The 12,439-nt window shown below is 38.0% G+C and overlaps 1 protein-coding gene across 5 annotated transcripts in view; it reads left to right on the top strand.

Moving 5' to 3' along the window:
• The window catches only part of DNAJC5B (DnaJ heat shock protein family (Hsp40) member C5 beta), a 113,179-nt gene that overhangs the window by 87,820 nt on the left and 12,920 nt on the right, over positions 1–12,439 (top strand). For all 5 annotated transcript variants that reach the window (XM_045075729.1, XM_004772959.3, XM_045075730.1 and 2 more), the window contains 2 exons: positions 5,120–5,333; positions 10,237–10,408. In XM_045075729.1, the coding sequence (XP_044931664.1) occupies positions 5,120–5,333; positions 10,237–10,408 (386 nt within the window). The remainder of the gene's footprint in view (positions 1–5,119; positions 5,334–10,236; positions 10,409–12,439) is intronic.

The following is a 12,439-nucleotide window of genomic DNA, read 5'->3' as shown; positions in this document are numbered from 1 at the left end:
TTTATATTTAAGTGTACTCTAGACACTTCCCTTTTACTCTAAATTCCATACGTGCTTCCTTGCTCTATAGGCAACTCCCAAAGATGGGTCATTGACCAACTACTTCCTGAGCAGTTGTGTAGTTTTGGCAGCTGCCTCTGCTAGCCATATTTCCCAAGGATTCCTCAGAGCCAAGAGTATCTGCCAAGAGGAGTCAAAATGCTGCTGACGACCAGGAATTGGATTTGTTACAAATGGAGATGGTCCAGCCCTCTGAATTTGTCAAAGCTATTGTTAGAGGAGTGTGATAAATGGTTGAGTGCATCTGCCCTTGTGAGCTGACAAAGAGCTGAGCAGCTTAAAATATGACAGGAAGCCAGGCTTCTCTGGTTAAGTCTCGGGCAGTGTGTATCAGTCTACAACTGAAACCTAAAAACAAGGAGATTTATGCAAATCTTTGTAATTACTTAATGTAACTATGTAATTACTTAATGCCCCTATTCTGAGACACTTTCCAGGGGTTTCTTTTTTCAAGGCAGAAGTAATGGCTCTTGTATTTGATAGGCCTGGAAATGATTTCTGGGCCTAGTAGGGGAAAATGTGGCAATTGTATCCCAGGGCACCGTGTGAGAATTCCAGGAATATCATCCCATTAAAATTAATGTGTTTAAAGGATCCATTTGATGTGTTTTTGATGATCACTGTATCATTGAAGTTAGAGGACTTCTTTCTTCCTTTTTCACCCCTTCTAATTTGGTGGGAGGTCACTTAAGAGAACTAAACATTCAGCTACTAAATGAAAACAACATTTATAATGAGGTTGGAAATGCTTACAGAAGGAAACTGTGCAAAGTAATCTGTATATTTTTTTGTAACAAGAAAAAAAAATAATCATCTATAATCCTAATGTGCAGTTATAAGCACTGTTAATTGTGGTTATAAACTTCCATGTTCTTCTTTCTACTGATTTTTCTGCTTTATTTTTCCTTATATAAAGACATATATACCAATGTGTATGTGTGTGTGTGTGTGTGTGTGTATGTGTCAAGGTCACTAAAGATTTCTATATCACTAAACCCAAGTGATCAATTCTTCATCCTCATCATATTTGACCTGTTAATGGTGTTTGACAGAAATGACCACTATCTTCCTCGAAATACTTTGTTCACTTAGATCCCAAGACTCCATATTCTCCAGATTTTTTTTCTTCTGTATCATTGGCCTTTCTGTTTTAATCCCTCTGCTTGTTCTTCTTTCCTGAAGCCCAGTTTTTGGACTTCTCTTGGACCCACTCCCTTGGGAGTCTTTTCCAGTTTCACGGCTCTAAATACCATTTATCCACTGAGAACTCTCAAACATATATCTCCCACAATAATTCTTGCCAAAACTCCAGACTCATATATCTCTTTTACCTCCATGTCCACTTGGAAGTCCAATAGGCATATCGAAGTTGTCTAAAATACAACTCTAAATTTTAGCAAACCATGCCCTACTGCAAGAACAAACAAAATCTCTTGCCAACTCATTAGATAGTAACTACAAACTTTTGTTTGCTTAGCCCCAAACTCGAGCACCATCTCTGATTTCTCTTTCTTTTATATCCCACATCCAATCCATCAGCTAGCTCTCAAAATATATTGAGAAACCAACCACTTCTCATTATATTTTCACTACCACACTGACCAGAACCACCATGAACTTCACTAAAAGAGTGTCACTGCTTTGGGTTTTGTCCTCTCCAACAGTTAATAATCCTTCTAAAACTAAAGTCAGATCATACCACAGTTTTTCTCAAAAAACCCCAATGGCTTCCCATGCCACCTAGACCAAAAGCCAAAGTCCTTAAAAATAGTGTACTAACATTCTATGTGCCTTACTTTTTTAATTAAAAATATAAAACAGGCAGCATGGTGATGGTTAAGAGCATGTGTTCAGGGTCAGATTGCCTGTATTCAAAGCCTGGTTCTAATTATTAGTTGTATGATGTTGGGCAAGTTACTTAACTTTCTGGGGTCTAAATTTCCTCATCTGTAAAATGGGATCATTATAATAACTATTTCAAAGAGTTGTGAATATTAACAAATATTTGTAACATGCTTATAATAGTGCTCGTATATAGCAAAGATTATAAAAGATTTTTAAAATGACAAAATAGGCATTTATGCTATTGCCATGATTTCATCATGAATTCTGCACATCAAAAACATCTCCAGTGGTCCTATCTATAAGAATTTATAGATAATACAAATGTTTCTCAAAAAGCATGAAATGGGGGCGCCTGGGTGGCTCAGTGTATTGGGCCTCTGCCTTGGGCTAAGGTCATGATCCCAGGGTCCTGGGATCGAGCTCCGCATCGGGCTCTCTGCTCAGCGGGGAGACTGCTTCCTCCTTTCTCTCTCTGCCTGCCTCTCTGCCTACTTGTGATCTCTGTCTGTCAAATAAATAAATAAATAAAATCTAAAAGAAAAAAGCATGAAATATTTTGGTTAAACAAATTTTAAAAATGAACTATCATTGCTTTTGTTTATTCTGAGTAAGAGTTGAAATAGATTTTATACCATGATTTATACTTTTAAGTACTTCGGTACTTTTTTTTTTTCAATAACTATATTTATTAGTAAATGCTCACAACAGTAAGTAAAGCTACCATCGATCACCATACAACAATATGCCAATATTATTGACTATACTCTATATGCTATACTTTTCATTCCCATGACATTTATTTTATAACGAAGTTTGTACCTCTTAATCCCCTATACCTTTTGTGCCCATTTTTTTTTTCCCTCTCCACTCTGGCAACCAATTTGTTCTCTGTATTTATGAGTCTGGTTTTGTTCGTGGGTTGGTTGGTTTCATTTTTCATATTCTACACATAAGTGAAGTCATATAGTATTTGTCTTTCTCTGTCTGACTTATTTCACTTAGCTTCATACCCTCCAGGTCCACTCACGTTATGCAAATGGCAAGATTTCGTTCTTTTTTATTGCTCAGTAATGTTCCATTATGCTATATATATACTATAAATATACTATATTTATATATAAATATATTTATTTATAAATATATTTATTTATATAAATATAAATATAAAATATAAATATTTACGTTATTTTTAATATTTTTAAATATATAAATATTTACATTATTTTTTAATCCATATATACTATATATTATCCATATATACTATATATTATCCATATCCATACCCATATTCATCTATCAATGAACACTTAGGATTCCGTATCTTGGCTATTGTAGATGATGCTGCAATAAACATACGGATGCATATATCTTTTCCAATTAGTGTTTTTGTTTTCCTTGGGTAAGTACCCAGAAGCGGAATTACTGAATCATATGGTACTTCTATTTTTAGTTTTTGGAAGAAGCTCCATACTGATTTTTATAGAGACAACAAGAATTCACATTCCACCAACAGTGTACAGGGTTTCCATTTCTCCATATCCTTGCCAACATTTATTTTTTCTTGTCTTTTGATACTGGCCATTCTGATTGGTGTGTGATGATATCTCGTTGTGGGTTTGATTTGCACTTCCCTGATGATTAGTGATGTTGAGCATCTTTTTACATGTCTGTTGGCCATCTGTATGTCTTGCCTGGAAAAATGACAGGTCCTCTGCCTATTTTTTAAAAAATTATTTTTTTTAAAAGATTTTTTAAAAAAAATTATTTGATAGAGATCACAAGCAGGCAGAGAGGCAGGCAGAGAGAGAGAAGGAGGAAGCAGGCTCCCCGCTGAGCAGAGAGCCCGATACGGGGCTCGATCCCAGGACCCTGAGATCATGACCTGAGCTGAAGGCAGAGGCTTTAACCCACTGAGCCATCCCGGTGTCCCCCTCTGCCCATTTTTAAATCATATTATTTTTTAAACACGATGATGCTGAGCTGCTTAATCACCCACTTTCTAACCAGCAATAATTTAATTCCTAAAATAGGTGAGATTTCTTTCTCCCAATTTACTATGTAGATTGACTTATAAAGTACACTTTATTTTTCTGCTCTATTTATGGTCCATTGTTATTGCATTAAAATGAAATGGTTTAATCTAAACCCAAACAAAAGCTTAGGGTATATTCCTATATATATAGCTATCATGGTCACAGTAGAGAGAAAAAGTCATACAAAATTTCCAGTCCGAGTCATAAAATTCATTGAGTGGAAAAATTACTACAGGCTCAGTTTTTTGACATGGTTTTAATCATTATTTAAATCTGTCTGTAAAGGGAAGTGAAGGAAATGGCCACCAGTTACTCCCCTGATGATCACAGCTCAGTTCTTACATTCATTTCATAGGGTTATACTTGAGTATAACTGAAGAATAAATAACCCTCAAATATCTCCCTCCCCCTCACACACTGTAACATAACACATACACATACCCTTCAGGAAATGACTTGTGATCCACAGAGAAGAGAGCACTTTTTACACAAGTAAATTCCTACAGATTTTTCAATTTTGAATGGAAATTATTCAAAATGGAAAGACCTATTTGAAAAGACGTCAAAAAGTTAAAAAAAAAAAAAAAAGAAAAGAAGTCAAATATACATTCGAAAACAAAGGAAGTCATAGTAGCTGCTCATTAAAATGAAAGGGACTAAGGATTTGTGTGAGATTTGTGAAAAGGATCATATTATTTATCCAAGGGAATATGAATCAGATTTTTTTTGACAGTTGAGTTTAACTTTTTGAATACGTGGTATGAAGTTTTGTTAATTCTAGAAACTTGTTCCAGTTCTAAGTGGAATTTTGATATAAACTGACCCTATTGCAGAACTCTTAAAGGCCTCTGCATATTGAAGTGGGCCACTGATCAGCTCCTAGGTAAAAATAAAGTTCACATATTTGCCAGCAGCAAAAACGGACTCCACAACTATGCAGCAGTTTGAGAATTCCTTTGAGGATGTGAGGAAAGAAACAATCCTACTGTGCCTGCACATTAGAAACAAGAGACAACGTCTGATGAAAACTTACTCAGTTACACCAACATTTTTGTGAAACTTACCACCTCACAGTAATTGCCTGTAAACACAACGTACAAATGAATAGCTTCCCTCCTAAAATGTCACTGCAATTTGTTGTCAAATAACCCTTTTCCTCACTTTTTTTTTAATTTTAAAAGAAAATTGGCCCTGAAACACCATCCAGACAAGAATCCAGATGACCCAGCTGCTGCTGAGAAGTTTAAAGAAATCAACAACGCCCACACAATACTTACTGACATGTCAAAGAGAAACATATATGACAAGTATGGCTCTCTGGGACTCTATGTGGCTGAGCAATTTGGAGATGAAAATGTTAATACCTACTTCATGCTGTCAAGCTGGTGGGCAAAGGTAAAGCAGTTTTTTCTTTAAAAATGATATCCTAGAAAAATCATGGTGTTATTCACTCTTTAGACTCCATTTCAGAGAAAACCTAACCTTCACTGTATTACTAAACTCTTGTAAATAAAAAAAGAGATGCCGCTTCGACCAAAAGCTGTTATTTGAGGATCCTTTTTGTTTTGTTTTAGCTCATCAAATAATTATAAAATACAGCACGACTTAAAATACCTCTAGACAGACATTATAATTGAATTTGAGGCGTTAGGTTAATTCTGACTGCCCTCCCTCTCCCTGTAATGACTAATTAAGAACTGACTCACTGCTCAAAAACAAAAATAATTTATTAGTGAGACAAGTGCTTAGTAAATCATTATAGGACAAATTTAGCCATGTACTGTACTATCTATAGCATAAGCTACCTGAGCAAACATAGTACTTGGGAGAATGTGTGGTAATTATGTCATAGGCTCACATGGGGCCTGACTTCAAGTAATGGAGAAGGAAATGAGCTGGAAAAAGTGAGAATTAAGTAGTGCTGGACAGGGTGTTGAAGAGACACAGAGGGAGGGGGAAAAAAGTATATCTGGTCAAGAAGAAGGCAATGTTTTTAAGGATTTAGTGCAATCAGAATTGACTTTTGACAGTAATTATTGTGTGTTTTCCTAGGAATACCTAGTGTTTAATGATGAGTGTTTGATGATGGTTACATATTTGGTTATGAATTTTAATATCCTTATCTTCTGATAAAAGTGTATTTACATGTGAACCATATATATGGTCCATCAGCATATTTTTTGGACAGTTCATATATTTTGTGAAAGCATATGAACTCACATTCATATGCGTACTAATTAATAATTTTAGAAACTACATATTTCCAAAAAGAGGGACTGCTATTTTCTTCCACTAGAATAAATCTTGCTAAATTGCAGAGTTTGATATACACAGGAGGAGAGAGAATATATTTTTATACATAAGCATGGAGAGTCTGCAACCTGAAGGCTCACTTGTCTTCTACAGTCTCCTAAATTTCTTTTTGTAGAGATAACTGGGATTCCCACTGAAATCCCCTTTCCCTATTGTTGAAGACCTGGGAGGGAAACAAGTTCCCACCGAGTGGATTGGACCTTGGAATGAGAGTGTACATAATGACAATGTCATTTAGGATAGATGGGGTGTTCATATAACAATGTGGCTTGCCTGTGAATCTAACCTCCAGGTATGACATTCTCTCCATGGGAAGGTGCATCTGGCCTTCTAGATAATTTACACACTAGAACCTTGTTGTATATTGGGGCTAGCATTCATAAAAACAAGAATAGGCTTCCTTGCTGAGGAAGTTGACAAAACTGACCAAAATTCATATAGAAAAGCAGAAGCTGTCCAGCAGTATAAGAGGTATGTGAAATAATTCCTAATATGGCTCTTTAAGATAAGGTTATTTAAAAAATCCACGTTCTTCTTCTGTTTATGTCAAAAACCTCATTGTGCAGTGCCCATTAGAGTGGGATGGCATGTAATGACTGTGTATTAAGTATGCACTGCAAGAATGATTTATGGTATCACTGAAAATACGTATTTCAAAATATTGGACTCCTACTTATGCCTAGTAGTGTGCTAAGAACTGTAAGTATACAAGGCAAGGTTATTTCTGCAAAAGGTAAACAATCTAGTTGGAATAATTAAAGAACAAAACAGTATACGGATTAAAGGAAATTTTTGGAGAAGGGGAAAATATGGGAATTGCATGGTAAAGACAAAAAAGGACAAAGGTAGGTAAAGAAAGGAGGAGCTGGTTGGGGCAGTAACCCAGGAATACTGCACAGGAGTGTTTTGGAGGCAGTTGGTGAGGTGAAGGGTGTTAGAGTTCTGTTTTCAGAGTAATTTATTTAAGTCTATGAAAATGTAGAGTATACATGGCAAAAAGATGATTGACATGAGAAGTGTGACTAAAGCTACCTCACTCCAAGCCACTGTAGGCTCCATGCCATAGGGGCCAGGGTCAGGGATGGGGAGCTGGTCTAGGAAGCAGGAATGAGCCAGATGAGGTTCATCAACATTAAAGATTTCTACCCTAAGTTTCTGAAGAAGTGCGTACGAATAAGACGATCTTCATCCACTTCCTCTTTTTAGATAAAATCTGCATTCTTATTCAAAGATGTATAAAGCACTTCCTAGATTAAATAACATATTTTTTTTAAAAATCAAATTTATTTTCCTCAATTAACAAAAGTTGGCATATTTTAATTTAAATTGGAGATTGGGGAAGTTCTTTTTATTTGAAACTATGGCAGACTTCGTAAAGCAAACTTTTTATCTTAATCTTTTTAAAGTATTTTTATTTATTTATTTTTGAGAGAGAGAAAATGAGCATGGGGAGGGGCAGATGAGCAAGGAGCCTGATACAGGACTCAATCCCAGGACTCTGGGATTAGGACCTGAGCTGAAGGCAGATGCTTAACTAGCTGAGCCACCCAGGGACCCTTAAGCAAACCTTTTATATGCTTGTGGGAAAACCCTAGTGCTGGATGTTCATTAGGAGGAACAAAACATTTGTTTATCTATCCATTACTTCACAATTCATTAATTCAATAGGTATTTATTATCTTCCACAGGACATGAACTAAATCCTTAGGTTAGGAGGGACTGAAGGATGACTAACATATAGTTCCAGGCTTTAAGAACCTCAGTCTAATGTGAGACAGACATATAAAGTGATCAATGTCCTAAAGTGTCAACAACAACAACAAAAAACGTGGGGGAAATTTATATGTATAGTTGGGGCACAAAGGAGGGAGAAACTGTTTGAGTGGGGGAGATCAGAAAAGATGTCAGAGAGAGGATCTTTGAGATGAACCTTGAACACAGAGTGAGCATTTTTTAGATGGCTGGGGAATGGGAAGGAGCCCTATGGGCAGATGGATCCACAGGGAAAGCAAAGCTAGGGTAGGTACAGCAGGAACAGGGCTGTGCTAATTCACTGAAGGGTTTTAAGCCAGATGAATATTAATAAGGAGCTCGAGCCTTTCCTGAGAGGCCGGAAAGTTGCTACATAGGTTCAAGAGAATGTGTATTTCAGAAAGTTCCAACTACAACGTACAGAATAGAATAGGAGGCAAGAATAGAAGCAGGGAGGCCAGTTAGGAAGCTAGTGAAATGTTAAAGGCATATATAATGAGATCTTTCTAAAGTCCTACTGGTCAGAATAGAGACAAAGAGGGCGGGTGTAAGAGATCTTGAAGAACTGGCAGAAGTTGGTGACTAAGAGAAATGTGGAGGTGGGAGGGAAAGCTATCAAAACTCTTCTTTGGTGAGAATGATTCAGTACCCTTGGTTAGCTCATTTGATCTGTAGAGGTTTTTTGTTGTTTTGTTTGCTCTATTCTTTTTTTTTTTTTAAGGATTTTTTAAAAACTATTTATTTGATAGACAAAGATCACAAGTAGGCAGAGAGATAGGCAGAGAGAAAGAGAGAGAGAGGAGGAAGCAGGCTCCCCGCTGAGCAAGAGCCAGAGGTGGGGCTCAATCCCAGGACCCTAGGATCATGACCTGAGCCGAAGGCAAAGGCTTTAACCCACTGAGCCACCCAGGCACCCCTTGTTTGCTCTATTTTTTTTTTTAAATTTCTTTTCAACATAACAGAATTCATTGTTTATGCACCACACCCAGTGCTCCATGCAATACGTGCCCTCCATAATACCCACCACCTGGCTCCCCCAACCTCCCATCCCCCGCCCCTTCAAAACCCTCAGATTGTTTTTCAGAGTCCATACTCTCTCATGGTTCATCTCCCCTTCCAATTTCCCTCAACTCTCTTCTCCTCTCCATCTCCCTATGTCATCCATGTTATTTGTTATGCTCCACAAATAAGTGAAACCATATGATAATCGAGTCTTTCTGCTTGACTTATTTCACTCAGCATAATCTCTTCCAGTCCCGTCTATGTTGCTACAAAAGTTGGGTATTCATCCTTTCTGATGGAGGCATAATAATACTCCATAGTGTATATGGACCACATCTTCCTTATCCATTTGTCCGTTGAAGGGCATCTTGGTTCTTTCCACAGTTTGGTGACTGTGGCCATTGCCGCTATAAACATTGGGGTACAGATGGCCCTTCTTTTCACTACATCTGTATCTTTGGGGTAAATACCCATAGTGCAATTGCAGGGTCATAGGGAAGCTCTATTTTTAATTTCTTAAGGAATCTCCACACTGTTCTCCGAAGTGGCTGCACCAACTTTCATTCCCACCAACAGTGTAAGAGGGTTCCCCTTTCTCCACATCCTCTCCAACATACGTCGTTTCCTGTCTTGCTAATTTTGGCCATTCTAACTGGTGTAAGGTGGTATCTCAATGTGGTTTTAATTTGAATCTCCCTGATGGCTAGTGATGATGAACATTTTTCCATGTGTCTGATAGCCATTTGTATGTCTTCATTGGAGAAGTGTCTGTTCAGGTCTTCTGCCCATTTTTTGACATGATTATCTGTTTTGTGTGTGTTGGGTTTGAGAAGTTCTTTATAGATCCTGGATATCAGCCCTTTGTCTGCACTGTCATTTGCAAATATCTTCTCCCATTCCATGGGTTGCCTCTTTGTTGACTGTTTCCTTTGCTGTGTAGAAGCTAATGACCACCATAGTTTATGAATAAAGAAGAAAACATCACCCTTCATTACTTAGTCTACAAGTCACTTCCTGTGAACTTGTTAGAAAAAACTATATAAGGAATTTGTTTCCAAGGTAACTAAAAAGCTATTTCTTGTATGTAATAAGGATGAGGGTGACTATGAGGTCTGCAGGGTGAACCGTGTTATCTTCAGGTCTCTGAAGATAGATGGAGTCACACTTAATTTCTGGGATTCTCCCATACCCCACCACCCTTCAACCCTATTTTGTTTTGCCTCTCCCTTAGACCCTGTTTGTCATCATTGGCCTCTTGACTGGCTGTTATTTCTGCTGCTGCCTATGCTGCTGTTGCAACTGTTGCTGTGGACACTGCCGGCCCAAATCATCAGTGCCAGAGGAGGACTTCTACGTGTCCCCAGAGGATCTTGAGGAGCAGATCAAAACTGACATGGAAAAAGGTGGAGTAAGATGAGAGCAGAGCTAATGGTGTCCCTTCACAGACCTGACCAAGCATGAGGTCCCTGATGACAATTATCACTAAAGTAAGAGAGATCCAACAACACAATGAAGGGAATCCCAAAGATGGTCACTTTGGGTACCTTTTTTGAAAAGGATGAAAGGACAGTTCCCTTTCCCAGCTGCAGAAAAAAGCAGAACCTGACACCACTAAAAAGAAATCACAAAATATGCTGATCACAAAGCAAAGCTGATACAATTCATGATCTCGTTACAGGAGCATAAGGTCTAGGTGCAGGGAGGTTTGGGTGGGAATGCTCAGCCATACACAAGAACCAAGCCAAGCCTGTTACTTTGGGATCTCTATTTATATAGAAGGGAACGGACATCAGGAAAAGTCAACAACCCTTGACTTTTTCTTCTTTCTGATCACTTTGTGGGTAGTTTTGGGTAGGACGGACGAAGGGTGATCTTTCTTCTCTTACAAATCCACACATCCAGAGCTAGCCTCAGCCAGCATCAAGAATACTGTCCTGTGGAAATGGGACTATTTGCTTTGCTAAATCACCTCCACATGTTTGTCTATATGTATACATGGCTATGACATAGTACTTGATTCATCAAGCTCATTCCACCTACAATTGATAAAGAAAAAATATAAAGAAAGATGAAACCTCACAGAATTCACAACACCGGGAATACTTCCTATGCTCTGGGAAATGCCTTTGTGTAAACAAGATGGAGTCAAACGTGCCATTGTCCTTTCTGTCTTGCAGCCATAATCCTCCTATCATTTTCTCCTATACAATGCCTCTTTATTCTGTATTACAGACTTCATCACTAAATCACTAAGAACCCTGCGCAGCCAAATACAAGAATTACTTGATAATTCAGACAGGAACCCATTGTTGTCAGAATGGCTGATATTAGGAATGGTACACTTCTCTGCACTGGACTGGACTCTGATTCTTTTGATCACAATGAAACAGAATTTCTATGACATCAAACAGCAGAGACTATTTAAAATCTGCCATATACTTTTTATTCCCTACCAAATGTGATGCTAAGTAATAGTGTTATTACCCACCCTGAGTCCATCTTGAAGGAAGAAATCTTCCATTATATGTATCACACTTAGTCCAGACCATTTTAGAATTGGGAGTCAGAGAGGACTGATGGATTTTCCTGCAACCTGTGACCCTTTCTGGGGACTACTAGGTGGTCATTCTAGAAAACAGGGGAGTTACTCTAACAATTAAAAAAAAAAAGACTTTATATATACACTTGAGAGAGAGAGAAAGAGCACGCACAAACAGGGGGAGCAGCAGAGGGGGAGGGAGAAGCAGGCTCTTCACCAAGCAAGGAGCCCGATGTGGGACTTGATCCCAGGACCCTGGGATCATGACCTGAGCTGAAGGCAGAGGCTCAACCGTTTGGGCCACCCAGGCGCCGCTAACAATTTTTTATTACTGCCCCTGGAAACAAATTATGGGCCCATGGTGAAATATAACTATAATCGCATTTTGCCTAATTCAGGATCTAAAAGGACAATTAATTTTTTAATGAGGACATACATATAAAAAAGAGCAAGAAGCAGTACTATTTAAAATTGGGTTAAACAGAAATATATATGTATGTAAGCACTTCTCCATGGAAGGGCCAGTGACCTTGCATAGCTTGTTTAAGAATGATGACTCCAGTTCATTAATCCCATCTGCCTTCGCAAGGGAGATAAATTATTATAAGACCACATTAGCTGGCTCTGTTGTCTACAGGATCTCCCATAACATCCATCAATCCAGTAAAATATTCAGTTACTAATAGAGGCTAGGAAGGGATGGTGATATAGGAAAGTACAGTCATCATCATCGACTGGGTCGACCTTATCTTAACTTTTTCTGCATAGTGCAGAAACCAAAACTAGGTGAATTGAACCTAGATATCCCAAATCACTGGTTCACACTTCTCTGAAAAGTCTCAAAGTCTCTCCTCTTTTAAATTAGATGAAAGCTCCACCAGGCCATTTCAGCAGA

Source organism: Mustela putorius, unplaced genomic scaffold (genome assembly GCF_011764305.1).
Source record: "Mustela putorius furo isolate JIRA1106 unplaced genomic scaffold, ASM1176430v1.1 tig00000151_pilon_pilon_pilon, whole genome shotgun sequence".
NCBI lineage: Eukaryota > Metazoa > Chordata > Mammalia > Carnivora > Mustelidae > Mustela > Mustela putorius.
The sequence above is the reverse complement of the archived record's forward strand: the minus strand, read 5'-3'. Positions and strand labels throughout refer to the sequence as shown.